The sequence below is a fragment of the Camponotus vicinus genome, unplaced genomic scaffold (assembly GCF_025532165.1).
Source record: "Camponotus vicinus isolate PSW18456_S1 unplaced genomic scaffold, iyCamVici1.0 SCAF_14, whole genome shotgun sequence".
NCBI classification, from domain to species: domain Eukaryota; kingdom Metazoa; phylum Arthropoda; class Insecta; order Hymenoptera; family Formicidae; genus Camponotus; species Camponotus vicinus.
The window spans coordinates 743,117-761,355 of record NW_028141950.1 but is presented as its reverse complement, the minus strand read 5'-3'; the positions used below and the strand labels follow the sequence as shown (position 1 = coordinate 761,355).

The 18,239-nt window shown below is 32.4% G+C and overlaps 1 protein-coding gene across 11 annotated transcripts in view; it reads right to left on the bottom strand.

The window, feature by feature from the left end:
* LOC145965389 (sodium channel protein 60E) overlaps nt 1–18,239 on the bottom strand; it is an 84,282-nt gene that overhangs the window by 25,943 nt on the left and 40,100 nt on the right. For all 11 annotated transcript variants that reach the window (XM_083088895.1, XM_083088892.1, XM_083088894.1 and 8 more), the window contains 4 exons: nt 6,767–6,975; nt 3,802–4,022; nt 731–911; nt 192–269 (listed from right to left, as the gene is read on the bottom strand). In XM_083088895.1, coding sequence (XP_082945021.1) covers nt 192–269; nt 731–911; nt 3,802–4,022; nt 6,767–6,975 — 689 coding nt within the window. The remainder of the gene's footprint in view (nt 1–191; nt 270–730; nt 912–3,801; nt 4,023–6,766; nt 6,976–18,239) is intronic.

Genomic DNA, 18,239 nt, shown 5'->3' with positions numbered 1-18,239 from the left:
CAGGATAGACACATCGACTCGAGAAAGTATCGGGCAAATACTTAATTTTTCTCGCTCTCTCCTTCTCTGCAGTCTTTTCGCAAGGGTGAAACCCCGACTAGTTCTTGTCTTGATGTGTAGCACTTGTCTCGATACGAGATAGCGTCTCAAATTAGCTTACCTGAAGTGAAATTAAATAGAGGAACACTAACCTGGCGCCGGTTACATTGCCGCAGATGATTGGCTCCTCGTCCTCATTGACCGCCCAATTGGATGAGTTCCAAGTCCACCTGTTGGCGACACGAAAATTCCGTTAGCGTTCTTGCAAGCCCGCGATCTCCGGAGATTTAAAACGAGAGAACTAACACACATTTCCATCACCTTTCTCCGCGTTTCTGTGCATTTTTGTGGGAAGAGGCAATCAATTTATCAAATCAATTATCTTCTCTTCAATCACTGTTCGATACAAATAAAAATTATGAGACAAACAAAAATTAAATTAACTAAATAATATCTTTTATAAAGCATGAAAATATAAACGTATAAACGTATTTTTTTTTTATTTAAAGGTTTTTTTTATATTAAAATCACACTTTTAGGCACGAGATATTTCGCGTCATTGGTCGACAGAGAGAAAGAACGAATTAAAAATGTTTTTCAGGGTTTTAAAATATATATATTCTTAGATTAAAATAAATTCGTAATTAACTGGATATAAATTTTATGCAAGCGATAAATGAAAATAACTTACTCAATCCAATCGATTTGCGTGGTGTTTGGCTCTTGCTGCCTCACGCATTTATTTCTAAGTTCCCCCATATAAACCTGCAAAGCGAACAGTGCAAAAACCATCAGGCAGAAAATCGTCAGTGTCATTACTTCGGCAAGTTGCTTGAAGCTGTGTAACAGTGCGTTGATGATAGTCTTTAGACCTGTAACATATAATAACAACACAAATTATAATTCATGTTCTCTATTTAATTAAGAAGACCTTGCCTTTTATTTAATTATAATTTATTTAATTATAAATCAGTATAAAACATTTTTTAATATAATGATTAAAAATTCGCGACAAAAGTGATGATCTTTTTATCGAACTTTTAAATTCATTAAAAAATCCATGTGAATAGTAGTGATTGCACGTTTGACGTAACTATTAATATTTAATTGAAAATTAAAGAAAACAAGCGCGATTATTAATATCAGCTCATTGAAAGTAAATCATGGTTAACCGAAGATTGCACAGTCGGCGATTTTGCTTAAGAAATTCTCCCATTGACCTATTGACTCAGCTGCAGCATTCATCGGTTTCGCTCCAATGTATCGTTAGCGGGGCATTCATTCATTGGTCTTTAAGAGACTTTTTCTCTTGGGTAAGTACAAGCGTATTGCTCTGCGGCCTCTATTGTTGTCGGTTTGTGTCTTGCACAAAGCAAAGATTACTTTTAATTGACGATATATTCTGTTAAATACGAATAAAAATTCTTGAGATTAAATCAGTAGAGAATGTCTTCATTAAAAATTCTTTGACAGTTCATATGAATGCAATCTGCACGGAATAATCAATCATGTTCTCATACAGTCAAAAACTAAGAAGAATGCGATTTATATAAGAGAGAAAATTGAAAATTTGGGTAAAAGATTTAGATAATAATGCGAGTATTATATAGAATATCTATCGCCTATAAATCTTAATTTGCATTTGTTAAATCTTTTCTCAAGCGATAATTTCAATCGTAAATTTTGATATATAATTTTGTATATAATAATAAAATAGAGAAATACATACTTAATCAATAAGATAAATTTTTTTAGCGTATTTTTTAAAAATAAATATATTCAGAAAGAATTATTGTTATCTGTTTTTGTGTTTTCTAAATATATAATATTTTAAAATATACGAGGGAAAAGCTTTCCGCAGTCAAATCAATAAATCGTGCGATGAGTTAGTAAAAACCGATATCCGTGAAAAAAAAAAAAAAAACCTTTCGTTTCGTCAACCTATACATTTGATGCTAATCGGATATCGTATATATTTGTGCATTTTTGCGATACTTTTTTTTCGAAAGCGGCAGAAAACGAACTATCAAGCTAAATCGCCATTAATAACATATGATAGATGCAAACTAATCTTGATGATATCTAGAATAATCCGTGGCTATCCTTAGACCTACTGAGAGACACATTCTCTGTTCGAGTTTGTCAGTTGATCAAAGTTTGTCGGTCTCCGTAAACAGTCGACCGATGTTGTGTATGTCATCCGTCCCTTTTGTGGAAACTTAAATCCGCTTGTAACATGCTATCTTAACTACTTTGTATTTCATCCGGTCGAGTGGTCAACTACAAACTTATTTTTCTACAGCTCATAGCTTCTCATTACACTTTTTCATCTCTTTAATTCGGCTGAGCTCACTTTGTAGCATTTTCCTGTTTTCTAACATGTTTTGTTATTTCGAAACAATGAAGTTTCGCTCGATTTAAAATCGCTACGCGTCTTCATTTCGAAGTAATTTTTCATTCTGCAAAAATGTCAAAAAACGAATGTAAAGATAAAAATTTCTCTCCGATATACGCTCTGTAAATTCGAGGTTTGTCTGATCAGTAAATCAAAGATAAAAATGGAGCCATTTAAAATATTCACACAACATGCATACATACATATACATACATATGTTTTATTTTAAGCGCAAGCTGTCAATCAAAGAGTATTTTTCAATCTTCTGCGAGTCAAATACATCGTACCATCGGTCACTGTGGCTTGTTACTTGATCGCGGATTATGCAATTGATCGAGGATTGTAAGTTTCTAACAGCTGCAAATGACGAGCGTGAGGGCTTACGAGCTTCTAGCGCGCTTTGCAATTCCTTTTAATGTAATACCATTGCAAATTTACAATGTATGTGTTTTATGCATGATAAATGCGACCGCGAGATTAAAATGCGTCTGAATATTGCAAGGGATGAATAATTGAGCGGTAAAAACGATTCGTTATCCGAGAAATCGATGTGAATATTTTCACGCAAATATTAATACGCAATTCCACGATGACAAAATAAATTATTTTAATTATAACGCGTTTAATTATTAACACGTTATTAAGAGCGATGTGTGAATTTTTTGTTGCCAAATATTATAATTTCGATCAAAGGAGATTGAATGGATTCTATTAATACGGTACAATTTTATAAAGATAATAATGTCCAAAGAAAATGTAAATATCTAGATAATAAATTGCGTTGCAAGGAATATTATGAATTCCGTTGCTGTCATTTAGTTGCTGTCACGCAAATGGATTAACAGGATAAATCACAATGTACCGCATGAAATTGAACGATTTTTAGTTCTAAAGCTATCATTTATGCTTATTTCAGCGAAACGTACGTAAATGCGGGTTTGATTTAAAGCTCGAATTAATACGAAGCGATTCGGTTTATTTTACAGTTGATTAATATGTGTCTGATATATCAAACGCGTTCATTTAACGCAACGCAATGATATCTAATATTATACGTCATTTGTATAATCGATGTACACCCGACAGATATGCAATATTCGATACATATTTTATTTCAGGAAGAGAAGCTGATTGTTTCTCTGTTACTTTTATGTTTAATTATGTAAACTAATTATATAAATTGTGTATATTGATCTAAAGATACGATAATGACTTTTTTTTAGCTTAAAGAGATTAATTTTCTCAAGAGGATTTTTTCTTTTCGAAAGAACAATGATTAAATTTTTTTCATGCTGAATTTTTTCCCAAGTGAAATGAAAGCAATCAGAGTAAGTCGGAAATTATATGCTTCTGATTCGCTACATTACCTGGCATAATGGATACAGTCTTAAGTGCTCTCAACACCCTGAACGTCCTGAGACCGGCCAGATTCCCGACTTCCATCCCAATAGTCGCGTATCCGCTGGTAATCACCACGAAGTCCAACCAATTCCATGGATTCCGCAGATAAGTGTACTTGTTCAGTATAAATCCCTTCGCTATTGATTTTACCACCATTTCCACCGTGTATATGGCTAGGAAGATATATCTGGAACATGAGAAACATCACGAACGCGTGTATTATTGCAAACATCGGATCAACGTTAGCGTTTGTTACCGACACCAATATTGTTATCAAAAGGTCAAAATGTTATACAGAATGTTATACAGAATGTTATACAGAAATGTTATGCAAACTGTCAAATTTTATTGTTATTAATTTCCTTGGATTTAGTCTATCATATTATGCTTCTTTAGAATTTTATTATTTTTCAGAAATTTATTTAATTTTTATAAGCAATGTTTTCGATATAAAAAAGCTGCTGTTTTAATATACATATATATAATTACGCGTCATCTTTTATTCTGATATTCGAGCAATAGCAACGTATGAGCAACAAATTATGTTGATTTTCTTTTTTTAATCTTGAAGAAAGGATGTATATTTATAAAAATAAAAATAAGCATTAATTATATCTATTAATTATAACAGATACGCATAAGACAATGTTTTATGTGATTAAACAATATATTTTAAATTACAGGCCCAGGCCAACATAAATCATCTCGTCTCGTGTAACCACATGTATCAATCATGTCAAGGGTGTTACAAACATAGATTGCTAGTAATTAATTTAACTTTCTCAAAATAATACAAAACATCATGTTTATAAATGGAATAATAATTTCATAAAAAAACCCATGAATCATGCTGTTACATATGTTAAAACATTATGCATAGGCTATCACACAAGAGAAATTCTAGTTGCATTTTTGGAATCTACTGGATACTAAAAATGCTATCTGCTTATAAAGGAAAATTCAATTTATTAATTTAATAATTCTGACTAGTTTGCAATTAATTGTGATTGGCGTCAAGGATGAAAATTTCCCTTGCTAATTTTTCTTCTCCGCTTCTTCTCGATCTTCGTTCGTGCCGGCAAAGAATTTTAGTCCAATTCGAAAGATCGAGATGCGGAGATGTGCATAGCATAAAAGGAGAAAAGGAGAGAGAAAGAGAGCAAATCTTTAAATCTCCATCCGCGTATCTCGGACGTTGCGCCCTGCGGCATTCCATATCTACACGGATGCACCGCCGTGCATCTCGCAGCCTGCATTCCGGCTCCGAGGGCATGGAATAACCGCGATGCGGTCCGCCTTTATTTTCGCTTTTGTGCGACGCGAGATGAGGTGCTCTCCTCTCGCGTAGTTTGCGCGACTCGAACGACTTTAATGAACATTTCGCATGCATGCTCATCAAGTTTATCGATTTCGATATGTTTCCCGTATTATTGTCTCACTCAGGAATGATCAAAATAATGCAATGGCATTATTAAACGATGCTACTTTGATCGTAACTTTATTGTTTGAAATAAATTTTAAATTTAACATTTTTTCTCTTTCTTCGGAATATTAATAAAAAAATGACTGCAAGAAAAAAATCTGGTTGCATTAATTAAAAACCTGATAGATTCAACTAGTATGTCTGTTGGAAAATGGATGAATCAGAATTCTTTTAGGAATTACCAGACGAATATGATTAATTACTTCCTGTTAAATTTACCAAATTTTCTTGATAATAATATTAAATTTACAAAGAAAATGGCATCACTGTGTTCATGTTTAGTTAATATAACAAGAAGTTTTATAGATCCAACTAGAAAATATGAACCAAATTCTCATAGTAAAGTCTATTAAATGTTCTAGTTATAAAAAATCAAGTTTTATCGTGATAATTAGAAATTCTTAGTTTAATCAAAATGCCTTCTATCAGATACATCTTGTTGGTAATCAAACGATTTTTCTCAGTGTATAAATTATAAATTATCTGCTTGTATAAAATATGCATATATAAAAATTTCATCTTTAATCTAGTAAGGTCAATTAACTTGCCGAGGTGAACTTTGAACAGATCATTTAATCACCACCCTAAAAGCTCGTTAATTTGACACGCTTTCGCGGTTGAGGCTGCAGTTGCGGAAAATTACCGCGGGACATATTCGGCGGAAGCCGACGTTAAACGAATTGCTATCCGCAGTCGACGACGAGAACTGTCGCGAGTTACTCGCTAGAGAATACTTAGCTTAAGAGGATTACATGCTAAGTGAACATATGTGAAATGAAGGCCAGAGTTATGCATGTTTAAAGAGAACTCGTCAAACCTCGCCATTAACTCTTCGAATGCAGGGATTCCGATTAACTGATAAAAATTTGATTAAAGTCCAATTCAAGTTTACATTTAAGAGTGACAAGCACAATGACAATGTTGAAATTTGTTATCAATATTATATTTTCAATAAAAAGTTATTTATTATACAAATTGATTGATAATTGTCGAGATATTTAAAAAGTATTAGAAAAATATAATGTTAAAAAAATATTACACGGAAAAAAATAAGAGAAAAAATGAAGAATGATCTTTTAAATATATAATGCATTGCAATATTTTATATATTATTTTATACATTATTTTATATATGTTAATAACGGTATTCTATGGTAACATATCATTGTTATGTAGTTACTAAAATATTTAAATTAAATATTAAAAAATTAAATTTAAATATTGAAAATCAAAAAGTTAAAAACAAAAAATGAATTTTAATCAAGTTGTTGCAAAAAAAAATTAATTTCAAGCTTATTGAAAAAATACCCGTTTCCATTTTCAAAGAAATGCAATTATGTGATTTTACGTTGAAATTATAAACAAACACAGATTCATTCAGTAATAGTTTATCGCTAATCGACTAATCGCTGCTGTTGCATAATCATGAGATACTAATTTATACTCACTCTGCTTCCTCGATGGTTTCGGTCATGGCCAGGAAGACGCAATTAAGAAGTATAGTAGTCATGACCACGTAATCAAAGTACTGATTCGTACTTAGGAAGATACAGAACCGTCGCACACAATTCCACGGAGAGAAGATGAACCAACTATTGGTCGCTGTAAACCTATGGATATAGTTCTTGCGAAACCTCTTGGACACCACGCAAAATGTCTGAAACACAAATATAAATGTTTAATAATGTGACTTGAATCTGGAATTTTTTAAATCTAAATTCTCTCTTGTGTTAATCGAAATTAACGGAAATTTTCTTACCATATCTTCATAATTGATATGTTTAAATATCCTATACGTGTATAAAATATGTATAAAAGGTTTCTTTGATAAAATTTAGAATATAGAGAATTATAGGCATGAACCCTAAAGGCTTGCTCCGCTCGGGGACTATAATAAATTTAGGTCAATTTAGTGAGAAGATCAGCGCCCGTTACTAAAACTCTATGTATCTATCAAACAGACCATATATTGCACATCATTTATTTTAAATTAATGACTCGTGCAGTTTTACAGACACATGACAAGAAACATAATTCCTATTAAATAAATACAATAAAGCTAATAAACTTGTTGCGTTTGTGTAATTATTTTCGATATTGACCATTTTATTAATATTGTTGCAAACCAGATATTTTTGTGAAAATAAGTAAATAATCGAGTTTATATTAAGTGAAACTAATAGTCAGTATATTTGGACAGAGATACTTTCTGAAATACATTTCTTAAAATATTTTCGATAATGTACCCTCATTTTTACATCGTTCAAATTCGATTTAAATTTCCGATCATATCTCGAATAGTTGTAAAATTGTAAAATATACTTAAAATGATAAAAATATATTTCTACAGTTTTTTGTTCACTTAAAGTTCTCTCTCTTTCTTATCTCTAGTCTTTAGTAATTCTATAATTAGATTCCAACTAGAATTCACACATTCATACAGAAAAGATTTTACCATCTAGTTTAGCTCTTTCACTCTATTTTCATACATATTTTACTCTATTTATACATTTGTGTGACTGACATTATAGTGATTTAAAGGAAGGAGAGAAAGAGAAAGGACAAGTATATAAGTGAGTTATCTTTGAACAATTTAAATTTGCGTAAATCAATGATTATGTCAATAAAATTAAATTATAAAATTAAATTATAAAGGAGGAATTTTATATCGTTTTATTAACGCTTATAGTGAATCGCAGAAAGACCCAACAACGGCGCTTCATTGGATATAGCGCTTAAGCAACACGCTAAAACAGCGCAGTCTCCAAAAGCGGCAGTGGGTCAACCAGTAATTATTAATGAATCGTTTCAGCATTCGTAGATAATAGCGCACGTCGGTGGAATATCTGCGAATTTAAGCGATGGTTCGCGGGATAATTTTAAAGTTAGCACGCGATCTGATTACTTTCTGCTCAGAGCGTTAATTTGTTAACCACTTCCTCCGAGGTTGAAACGTTCGAAGATGTATTTTTTCTTTTCATTAGAATAAAAAATTTTAGATCCAAATGTTTTCAAAGCGTTTCAGATAATTCGAGTTTTATTAAAAAAAAAAAATGCGAATTTTGTCGGCGAAAAGATGATAAATTTGTATCGTTTTGACTGAAAAAAAATCCAACGATGGAATTTCAATAAAAGAAAGAAATTGGAATAAACTACAATAATCTGAATTAAAAAGAACTCGCGTTTCATGCTTAATTAATCCAATTGCTTGTATATTGCTAATTAATCCAATTCCGATGCTAACATGCATTTTGATTGATCAAGTTATTCTTTATTGAATTAATTACTCGAAATGATGTAACGACGAACAAAAAAGGTACAGTGTATCGTAGCAAAAAATCTTTTCACAGAGAGAATCGAGTTCATAAATAACGTGATATTCCTGTCTTTTATGTTACGCAATCCAGCTTCCATTCCTCCTCCCATCTCGAGATGCGCATCTCATCCTCGTATAAATCATCCTGCATACTTGACTATCGTGGAAAAAAGCAGCTTTTCGAGTGCCTTAGAGTCGGGATGCTTTAATGCGATGCATCGCATAAAAGGCACATTCCATGTGTCTCCCCGAGGTGCGCGTCACGTCACGTCACGCATCGTGTTCCGGTGGGACGCGCGTTCCAAGTGGATGCGGATCGATGCTATCGTATTAGAAAACGCGGACAACGAGATTCGCGTCGACGGATAACTTCCTAACCGCGCGGCCCGTTTGGCATCGCGTCCGGAAACCTCGATAGGGATGCTCGTAAACACGCGCCAAACGGAAACGAATACCGGCGTTGATACCGTGCGATCCATGGACAAGATTATGATAGGAGCATGCCAATAGCACGTGTCTCTATACTATACTGTTTCTATACTCGTCACCTTAATCTCGATTTACAATTAAAAATTTCTCTCATTCTCTCTAATAAAGTATATAAAATTTAAATTTTACACAGAAAAAATTAAGTGTCAAATCAAAACTTATATACTTAAATTAATGCGTTCATTGTTTCGTATGTACGCAATAATTTATAATATTCGTAGAAGAATTTAATAATTTTAAATTTTAACAATATTATAGTCTATCAATATTATATCTTATTTTAATATATCTTATAGTCTAACAATATTACATCTTATTTTAATATTGTAATTGTCATCTCGAGAATATTTATAATTATTTAATTCTACTTTAAGAAAATTATAATCTTTGATTTAAAAATGTTATTTTCTATCTAACATTGTTTCTTTTCTATTCAAAAAAATTAAATCATAAGAATATATTTTTCTTGATTGAACTATATAAAATGGCTTCAGTCAAGCAAACAATTATTCAAGCAATTATATTTTTCTTTAATTAACGCAATAAAATTAATCTCATTTCAAGATTTTCATATCAAAGCTAAAGATATTTTCAAAATAAGAATGTCCTTTTTTTCTGTGTAACGAACGATATTTACGATATGTGATGTTTAATTAACATTTTTTACTTATTTCTACTTTTTTCATTGACTTTCGTAGAAAAAAACTGCACTAATATAGTACCAGTAAATGATTTCTGGCTGCGCGAGTAGTTATGGTCTGCGAATAGTCAGCCGCGCGATAAATGCATATGATATCGACATGACGTTTTCAGGAATGAAAAATATATTTTCCTATTTCGCGGATTATTAGCAGCAATCTTTTAGTGTGACAAACGTTCCTTAAAATTCGGCACGTCTTACATCTCGAAAAGATTGATACAATTCCTCGCAAACACGAAGATTTCATCTTGGGCTTTAAAATGTCTGGATTCACTACTGCGGCAAGCATGTCGTGAACTGTAATCAGACCGGCGACAAACGCTTTAAAGGCTCGTATACGATTTACATATCTGTAGCGGTGCATAGGATGCACTTATCTTGATTACTCGGAATGGTTTTACTCCCGTCTCTAATCGTCTCGAACATTCCTTTCTTCGCATGATACGAGAAAGATTGGTGAATAGAAACAGAGTAGAATTTTATCTTTATTAATAACATCAAAAAGAATAGAATTTTATCTTTATTAATAACATCAAAAAGAATTTTGACGTCTTCCAAATATGCGGACCGATCGATTATGTCAGAGCTTGTTCAATCATTACTTCGTAATCAGTCATCAAGACATACAATCTAGCTAATTATTAATCGCTAACTCTTTCTCCAGCGAATATGTTATTAAAAACAAGGTATAATATTGTGAAATATAACAATGTATGTGAGATTAGAAGCCATTCTGTGGCGCACATGTAGTAATCTAATTTCCGCGCCACTGCACTCGTTAGCTTTTCAGTTCCCGAAGGAAGTCATCGATGTCACCTGACCGCGAAGACATCGAAAGCGACTTGACCGCGCGTTTCCGGCGGAGACGCATGTATTATTTATCTGGAGCAGAGAGAAAGAGAGAGAGAGAGAAAGGGGGGGGGAGAGAGAGAGAGAGAGAAACGTGTGTGCGAGTGCCAAACGATACTTGGTGCTCGACGTTGACCTGGTTGGTTAGCTTGGTCGGCCGTTGGTCGACTGGCTGGTACACGTGTTGCTCGTGCGGAACATTCAAGGATCGATATTTAGTCGGAGCAGCGGCCACCCGACGGAAAGCGCCAGTTTCCGGTAATGGTTGATGATGATTGTCGCCCAGTCTCATGTTGCCAGTTTGCCAATCATACGCTTGGCCATTAAAAAGAGATTAAAAAAAAGGGAAAGGTAGCCCCTTCCGGAAATCATCTCGAATTCGACTACATCACGCGGACCTGGGAGTGATTAGAATTCAATGTCAGTGTTTAACTACTATTTAAGTAGCAATCTGTTTCTCAGGCAATTTTCAGGAAGGTGGGAAAGAGCCGCATGATGCCTATTTAGATGTAATCTTAACACGGATATAGAGTCTAATATGGTAGAGATAGCTTAACGGCTGATTACACCGAGACCTCGGTTAATGCAAAGTCAAGCGATCAAGGGTTAAAGGCGCTAAACCAAGCAATCAACAGACATTATCCTTTATGCTCAACAAACTGACCCTTTTCGTCGTATATGACGGTATCTATATACATAATTACGATCCAGAAACACTAATTATATCAACAATCTACTAGTTATAACAACAATCAATAAGAAGGAAGTGTTGGTCCTTCCTCTACGCCTCAACTATCGCGCTGTGGCTTATGCCAATTTTCATTTAATTTTGATTTATTTATTTGTGCCAAATTCCTAATTATTAATACTAATTATACCGTAGAATATGATGCCTATAGAAATATCTGAAAAGCGAAAAAAATGAGAGATGTATAATTTTTAGATTTAGTTTTTAATTTAATTTTTAGATTAAATTTTTAGTTATAATTTTTAGATTTAATTTTTAGTTATAATTATTAATTAGCAAAATAAACAATTTCACTTTTAATTTATTTGTTCAATATTTTTCGATCATTTATTAATAATTACGTACTCTTTCAAATATAGTTTCAAATTTTCAAAATTATTTGGAGAATGTGTTAAGCTCGCAAACAATCGATTACGTATCGATTACGTCGGTATAAATATATATGTCAATCATAATAAAGTAATTATTTTATAATCAATCAATTCTAGTTGGATTTCACTGCTTTAAACTTTTTCAGTATTTCAAATTTGTACGATATGTATCAACTCTAAATAAATTATTTTTGGTAGTGCGATTTTATATATTTTTAAAATGTGTCAAACTCAGTTGAGAATTAATATCATTTTAAATAAAGAATTTCGAATAGACGATTAATATCATTTTAAATAAAGAATTTCAAAGAGACGATCAATATCATTTTAAATAAAGAATTTCGAAGAGACGATTAATATCATTTTAAATAAAGAATTTCGAAGAGACGATTCTGTCGCTAAAAAAAAAGAAAAAAAAAAAGAAATCAATATAATCGAAATCCATGATTCTTTAATTCCGACGACAGATTAATTTATGAAGCTGAATTTTTTTATATAATATTAAATCGTCTAAATTGCTCTCGCTTGAAAATGCAAAGAGAATGAGACGAGCACTTATCCTCTTCGATATAAATGGACTCGATTCAGAGCGAACTACTAGTAAAACTATCACCGCGACCTGTTCACAGATCCGGCGGAACAATTACCGTTATCAGCTCCATTCGTCCTTCCCGAACTTTTTGCAATCTCGGCCGTGCATTACAAGATTAAAGGGACAAGAAAAAAAGAACTCACTATCTTCGTGTATGGAAAATGCAAAACATCGTCGTTATCGTCGAAAACGAGCTCCCACGTTTATCGCTTCGTTGTCGAAACGACACTATCTCATCCTCATCCTATGGTCTAAAGACGAATTTATGATCCTGTTCTCGAGGACTCAAAATTTTTGTGGATAGCTCTAAATTTTAAATTTCAAAAAAGTAAAACTACCAATAGTAACTTATAATTTTGACAATGTCAAACTTTGAATAGAAAACAATATATTTACTTGGTTTGTGCCTCTTGACTCTTAAAAATCTATAAATAAAAATCACACATATAAATGTAAAAAATAAAATTTATTTTAACTGTTAATTTTAGACTTTTTTCTATCAAAGTTAAAGTAAATTTGCGCGTTAAATTAGAATAAATTTGATAAATTAAATTTAAAATAAATGTTAATGACTTAAACTGAAATTAATCGAAGATTCTTTGAATATACTTGAGGTTCATGCACGCTTTTTATCAAAGAGAAAAGATTGCATCTGGGCAATGTAGCTTTCTAACAAATGACAGTGAAACGCACGTACAATGTGGCAATTTGTTCCGCTCGGTAGGATATACCACTTTACATCGAGTGAGGCTGAATGGTTGGTACCTACACGTTGTATGTATGCCACGAATAGGCTATGCGATACGGTGATCTTGTTGTTCATCATTTAAGTAGAAAATATGTCGCACAGCAAAAGCACATATATGAAATTAATATATAACAGTATCAAATAAATGTTACCCAAGAATGAAATAGTGAAGCGAGGATAATATATTCGTTATTATCTCACAGAAGGAGGATTAACGTGCATAATGTGCTTGTGCATTTTCTTCTTTAGAGAGTTTATCCATGCTTTGATCAATTTTATTAAACGCAGATTGTGTATCTCAAGCGTAATATTTCCTTCCTTGATTAATTAATCTTCGTTAATTCAGTCAAGGAGGTTTATCAGCCCCTCTTTTTATCCGTCTTAGTACAACGTGTAAACTAGCAGGAAATTTCGATTAAAACGATCGACCGTTCAAACAAATAAGCAATCGATAACGATCATATTTTTGCGATTTTCTCCATCGGAAATTTTGAATCGATAAACTTCGATTCTTGATTTAATAATTTTTTATTTACGCAAATTTATTTAGAGCTTCATGTGCGTCCAGACTCGAAACATCGATGAAGTTTGAAGCGATGAAATCAAGCAAAATCGATTTCAATCATAAAGTAATGACTTTATCGATTTGTATGCAAATTTCATAGAAGTTTATACTAAATACGTATACATACAATGCACATGTTTGCGGTCGCACGTGATGCATTTGAGCGATGCATATGAATGTGTCGCACAATGCAGCGTACGGTTGATTCAAAAATAACATGTGATTGTCCTAGATATGCGAGTGATAATGCCTTGATGTCGCTATTACGATTGCTACTGCACGTCTCTTTATCCGCAAAACATTTGCAATCTTTTGTAATTTTCCGATTTAACAATGACAGATAATATATTTCGAAACGAGCGTGCATATGTGAGAGGCAAATTCCGAAGACGAGAATAAAACGAGTTTCTGAATCAAGAATAATCTATACTCCTGGACAAAATTAACGCATAATTTTGTCCAGGAGTACAAGTACAAATATACAATATATTCGAGCAAAATAAGTTATTCGAAAGAATACATCTTTTTCTTGAAAAAAAAACGAACTGCGTCGAATTTTAATGAAGAGAGAGAGAAAACAAATCCAATAATTTCGTAATTTGTCGCATAACTCATTTACGATAAGTCTCAGTGAATGAGTTTTAAATATCTGCGTTAATTAGCTTCTACACTGAGAAAAATCGTTTGATTGTATCAACAAGACGTATCTGATAGAAGCCATTTTGGTTAAACCAATCAAAATTTCTAGTCACGATAAAACTCGATTTTTTATAACTAGAATGTTTAATACAATTTACTACAAGCATTTGGTTAGTATTTTCTAGTTGGATCTATAAAACTTCTTGTTATATTAATTAAACATGGACATAGTGATGTCATTTTCTTTGTAAATATAATATTATTACCCAGAAAATTTGGGAAATTTAACAGGAATAAATTAATCATGCTCATCTGGTAATTCCTAAAGGAATTGATTGATTGATTCGTCCATTTTCCAGATATACTGGTTGAATCTACCAGATTTCTAATTAATGTAACCAGATTTGTTCTCAGTGTACAGATTAACTTGTATAATTTGAGATATTATCGATATCTACGTCGTGCATTTCTCTATAACTCTCGTAGAATCTAGAAATTATAGGTTTTGTAGGATAAAGTCCCCGAGTTCTAGCTGTGTCAGCAAGAATCACAGATCATTAGAGAATAACAAATGACAGCTTACAGGATTGAAATTCGTCCCATCGTTAAATTGCTCGATGCATTCGAACTAACAATGAACAGACAACTCGGAAAGCGGAACGTTTCAATTGATTGAATTTTCGAAGCCATAAACCGCTGAACAAAAAGTTAAAATCATTTGTTGAAGTCGATATCGGTTAATTACAAATCTTTAAAATCATTTTGTGAGAGATAACGATAAAGTTGCACTGCGAGTTTCAACAATATAAATACAGTTTCTCACTCATGTTTTTAGGAATGAGAAAATGAGATCGAGGTACAATGAGATCTTGCCTTTCTTATTCCGAAAAATCCATTAAGGGAGGAGTTGCAAGGCGAAAGTACAATCGTTGCAAGAAACTTCGGGATGAATAAAAGCTCGTGATTCCAAATAGAACGAATCTGCAGCGTGGAAATGTTCGACGAATACACTCAAGCTAGTGATGACAGTTAATGTTTGATAAATATATAATAAATGTATATCGCATTTTATTCCAAAAATATATCATATTTCATCAAATAATATCAATAAAATTCGAATTAAAATTTTTAAATTATAAATTGATTAAATATGTCTACCGATTTTCGCTAAACAATTTATAAAATCCCCGACTGAAGCGATAAAATTTAACGTACAAACAAAATCCAATCTCCTGAGTAAATTTCTTAAATAAGGTAACCAAACCCAATTAAAAATAAATAACTCAAAATGTGGTACAATTCTTGATGACAGCGATGCGATTCAAAAATATTATGCGAACATTATTTAAAAATTTATATGTTTTTAATATAAAAACGGCGAAAAGAGAGAACCAGTAGTATGACAAGAGCATTATATAATTTATTAAATAAAAAATTTAATCGAACATTTCGACTCCCGATTTGGATCATCTTCAACATATGTAAAAAATATGCAAAAAGTGCCAGTCTCTGTATGTTCTTTTATTAAGACACACACATATACTATGCATTAATATAATATAATATATAATTAATAACGCACTTAGTAATATTAGATATAAATTAACACACGATATGTTTAAAATTTTACTCGAAATATTGTTCGAATCAAATAAATTCGACTGTTTATTTATCGTTATTTAAAATGAGTCTCTCGCTGCATAATCGAATGTAAATAGTTGTTATAAACTAAATCCCTACGATTTTGATAGAAATGTAACGTTTACAAGTTATTAGTCAACTAGCTTTACGCTTTCAGTTCTATTATTTTCAATCGCCTTTAGACTTTTCTCTTTTCGAATTTTATCAATTTTCTTCGTAAACTTCTCGTTACAATTATTTAAATTTTATTCATTTTTATTTAAATATAAATTATTATAAATGAAAATTAAGAATTCAATTGAGCAATATTTTTACACATTATATCTATGTTTGAAAAAGAGAACATTGGAAAGATTTCAAAACATCGCGTCGATTTTTTCGCAGAAAAGAAAATCTTTCCGAAAATCTATTCTGAAATGTTTCTGTTTCCCGGGTTCAAATGTTACATGTCGATTTCTACAGTTTGAGGGCAACTTTTTGTGACGAAAATAGGGGCTTTTCAGCATGTTTTGCTGTCTCTTGGTCGCTCTTTTACCGGGTTGTCCTAACGCGGATATATCGTTACAGCTTCGTCGTCTACGCGCGACATGGATCCCCCGTTATCCCATTGTGAGAAGATTTCCAATAGACCTCGTCAACGTCCCTTTCACACCAGACTTCACAACGGCTGTTTGCATTCGACCGTGTGTGGCGTGTATAAAGCTACAATATATCTATGTACGTATGTATATATAATACCTATCTGACGTGAGACTGCGTTTATGCACACCGTGGAATCGTATCGCGCCGAAGCTTACGTGTCGTGGAGTCGCAATAGAAATTCCGTGGAATATGTGCACGTCTATTCGGCACACTATAAATAATATGATTTCATTAAATCAAGGCACTACCATCGTTGATCGTTGCCACGGCCTTCGATTGCGTTAAACTCGCGCTGCCGATAACCGGATGTTCGATGTATACCCGGAGCTCGTTATGTTATCGCGACCGCGTCAGATGCAAAAGGTACTCTCTAAAACTGAATCAGTGAAAATATCACTAATTTAAACAGTAAAATAAGATTTCACTGAGAATCAGTGAGTATTTGACTGATCTTCAGTGGAAACGCTTATTTTTTTGTTATTTTATCTTATATCTCACTGATTATGGTCAGTTAAAATAAAATTCACTGTAAAACCAGTAAATTTTACTGTAAAACCAGTAATCGCTAGTTCGTTCGTTTACCGTTACGATCGTTCTCTCTCTCTCGTATTTAATTTTAGTCATAAGAATTATATAAAGTTTGCAAAGAGCGACAGATAAAATTAAAAATATTACTTCGATTTAATTTCAGATATTAAATCGATCTTATGAGTCGGACAAATAAATGTCTGGCGACTTAATGAAAATTATTCGTTCGTTATCTATTTAAAATAATAAGTTCAATATGCATGTAATATAAATAAAATAAAATTTTTAATATAATAAATATTTAGTAAATATAAATAAAATTTTTAATTTTATATGAAATAGATAGAGAGATGAATTGTAGTTTAATATTACTGACAATAACGAAAGAAATATTACTGATATTGAGAAATATTACTGATTGAAACAGTCAAAATTATTAACTGATTCTTTCAATAAAATATCACTGATTTACAGTGCTGTACTTATAACTGCTGTAATCAGTGACTATTTACTGTTTTTCAGTGATAATACACTCATTCACTTTTAGAGAGTACGCGATTTATAATTAAATATGTTTAATAATCGTTAAGATTATTAAACATATTTAATTATAAATCGCGTACTCTCTAAAAGCGAATGAGTGTATTATCACTGAAGAACCGAAAAATTGTATACGCTCGCTCCTCTCTCGAAAGGCACTGGCAAACCACCGAGAAATCTTGCCAAGAGAATCTCTCTATTTTTCAGCCGTTCGGAATCGGCATTAAACTGTAGGTCCCATATACGTGTGATAATCTGGTGCGCAACACAGGTATATGAAAGAGAGAGATCACTATGTTCGGACACGAACAAAAGGACTAAGAAGAAGAAGAAGATTATTAAAACGATATCGCGCGACTTGTATGTCTGTAGAATACCGGTGAAATCGTCACGAGATGTATTATAGATGGATTTGGCTTTTTATAAAAATCTTTAGAAGGGAATGTGGGTTGGACAGACCTCCGAGTAACGATCGATGAAATAAGGGTCTGGATAAGCAGGGGAAAAAATGAGTGCAACCCTACTTTCGCCCTGACAAACATTGCGAAAGATT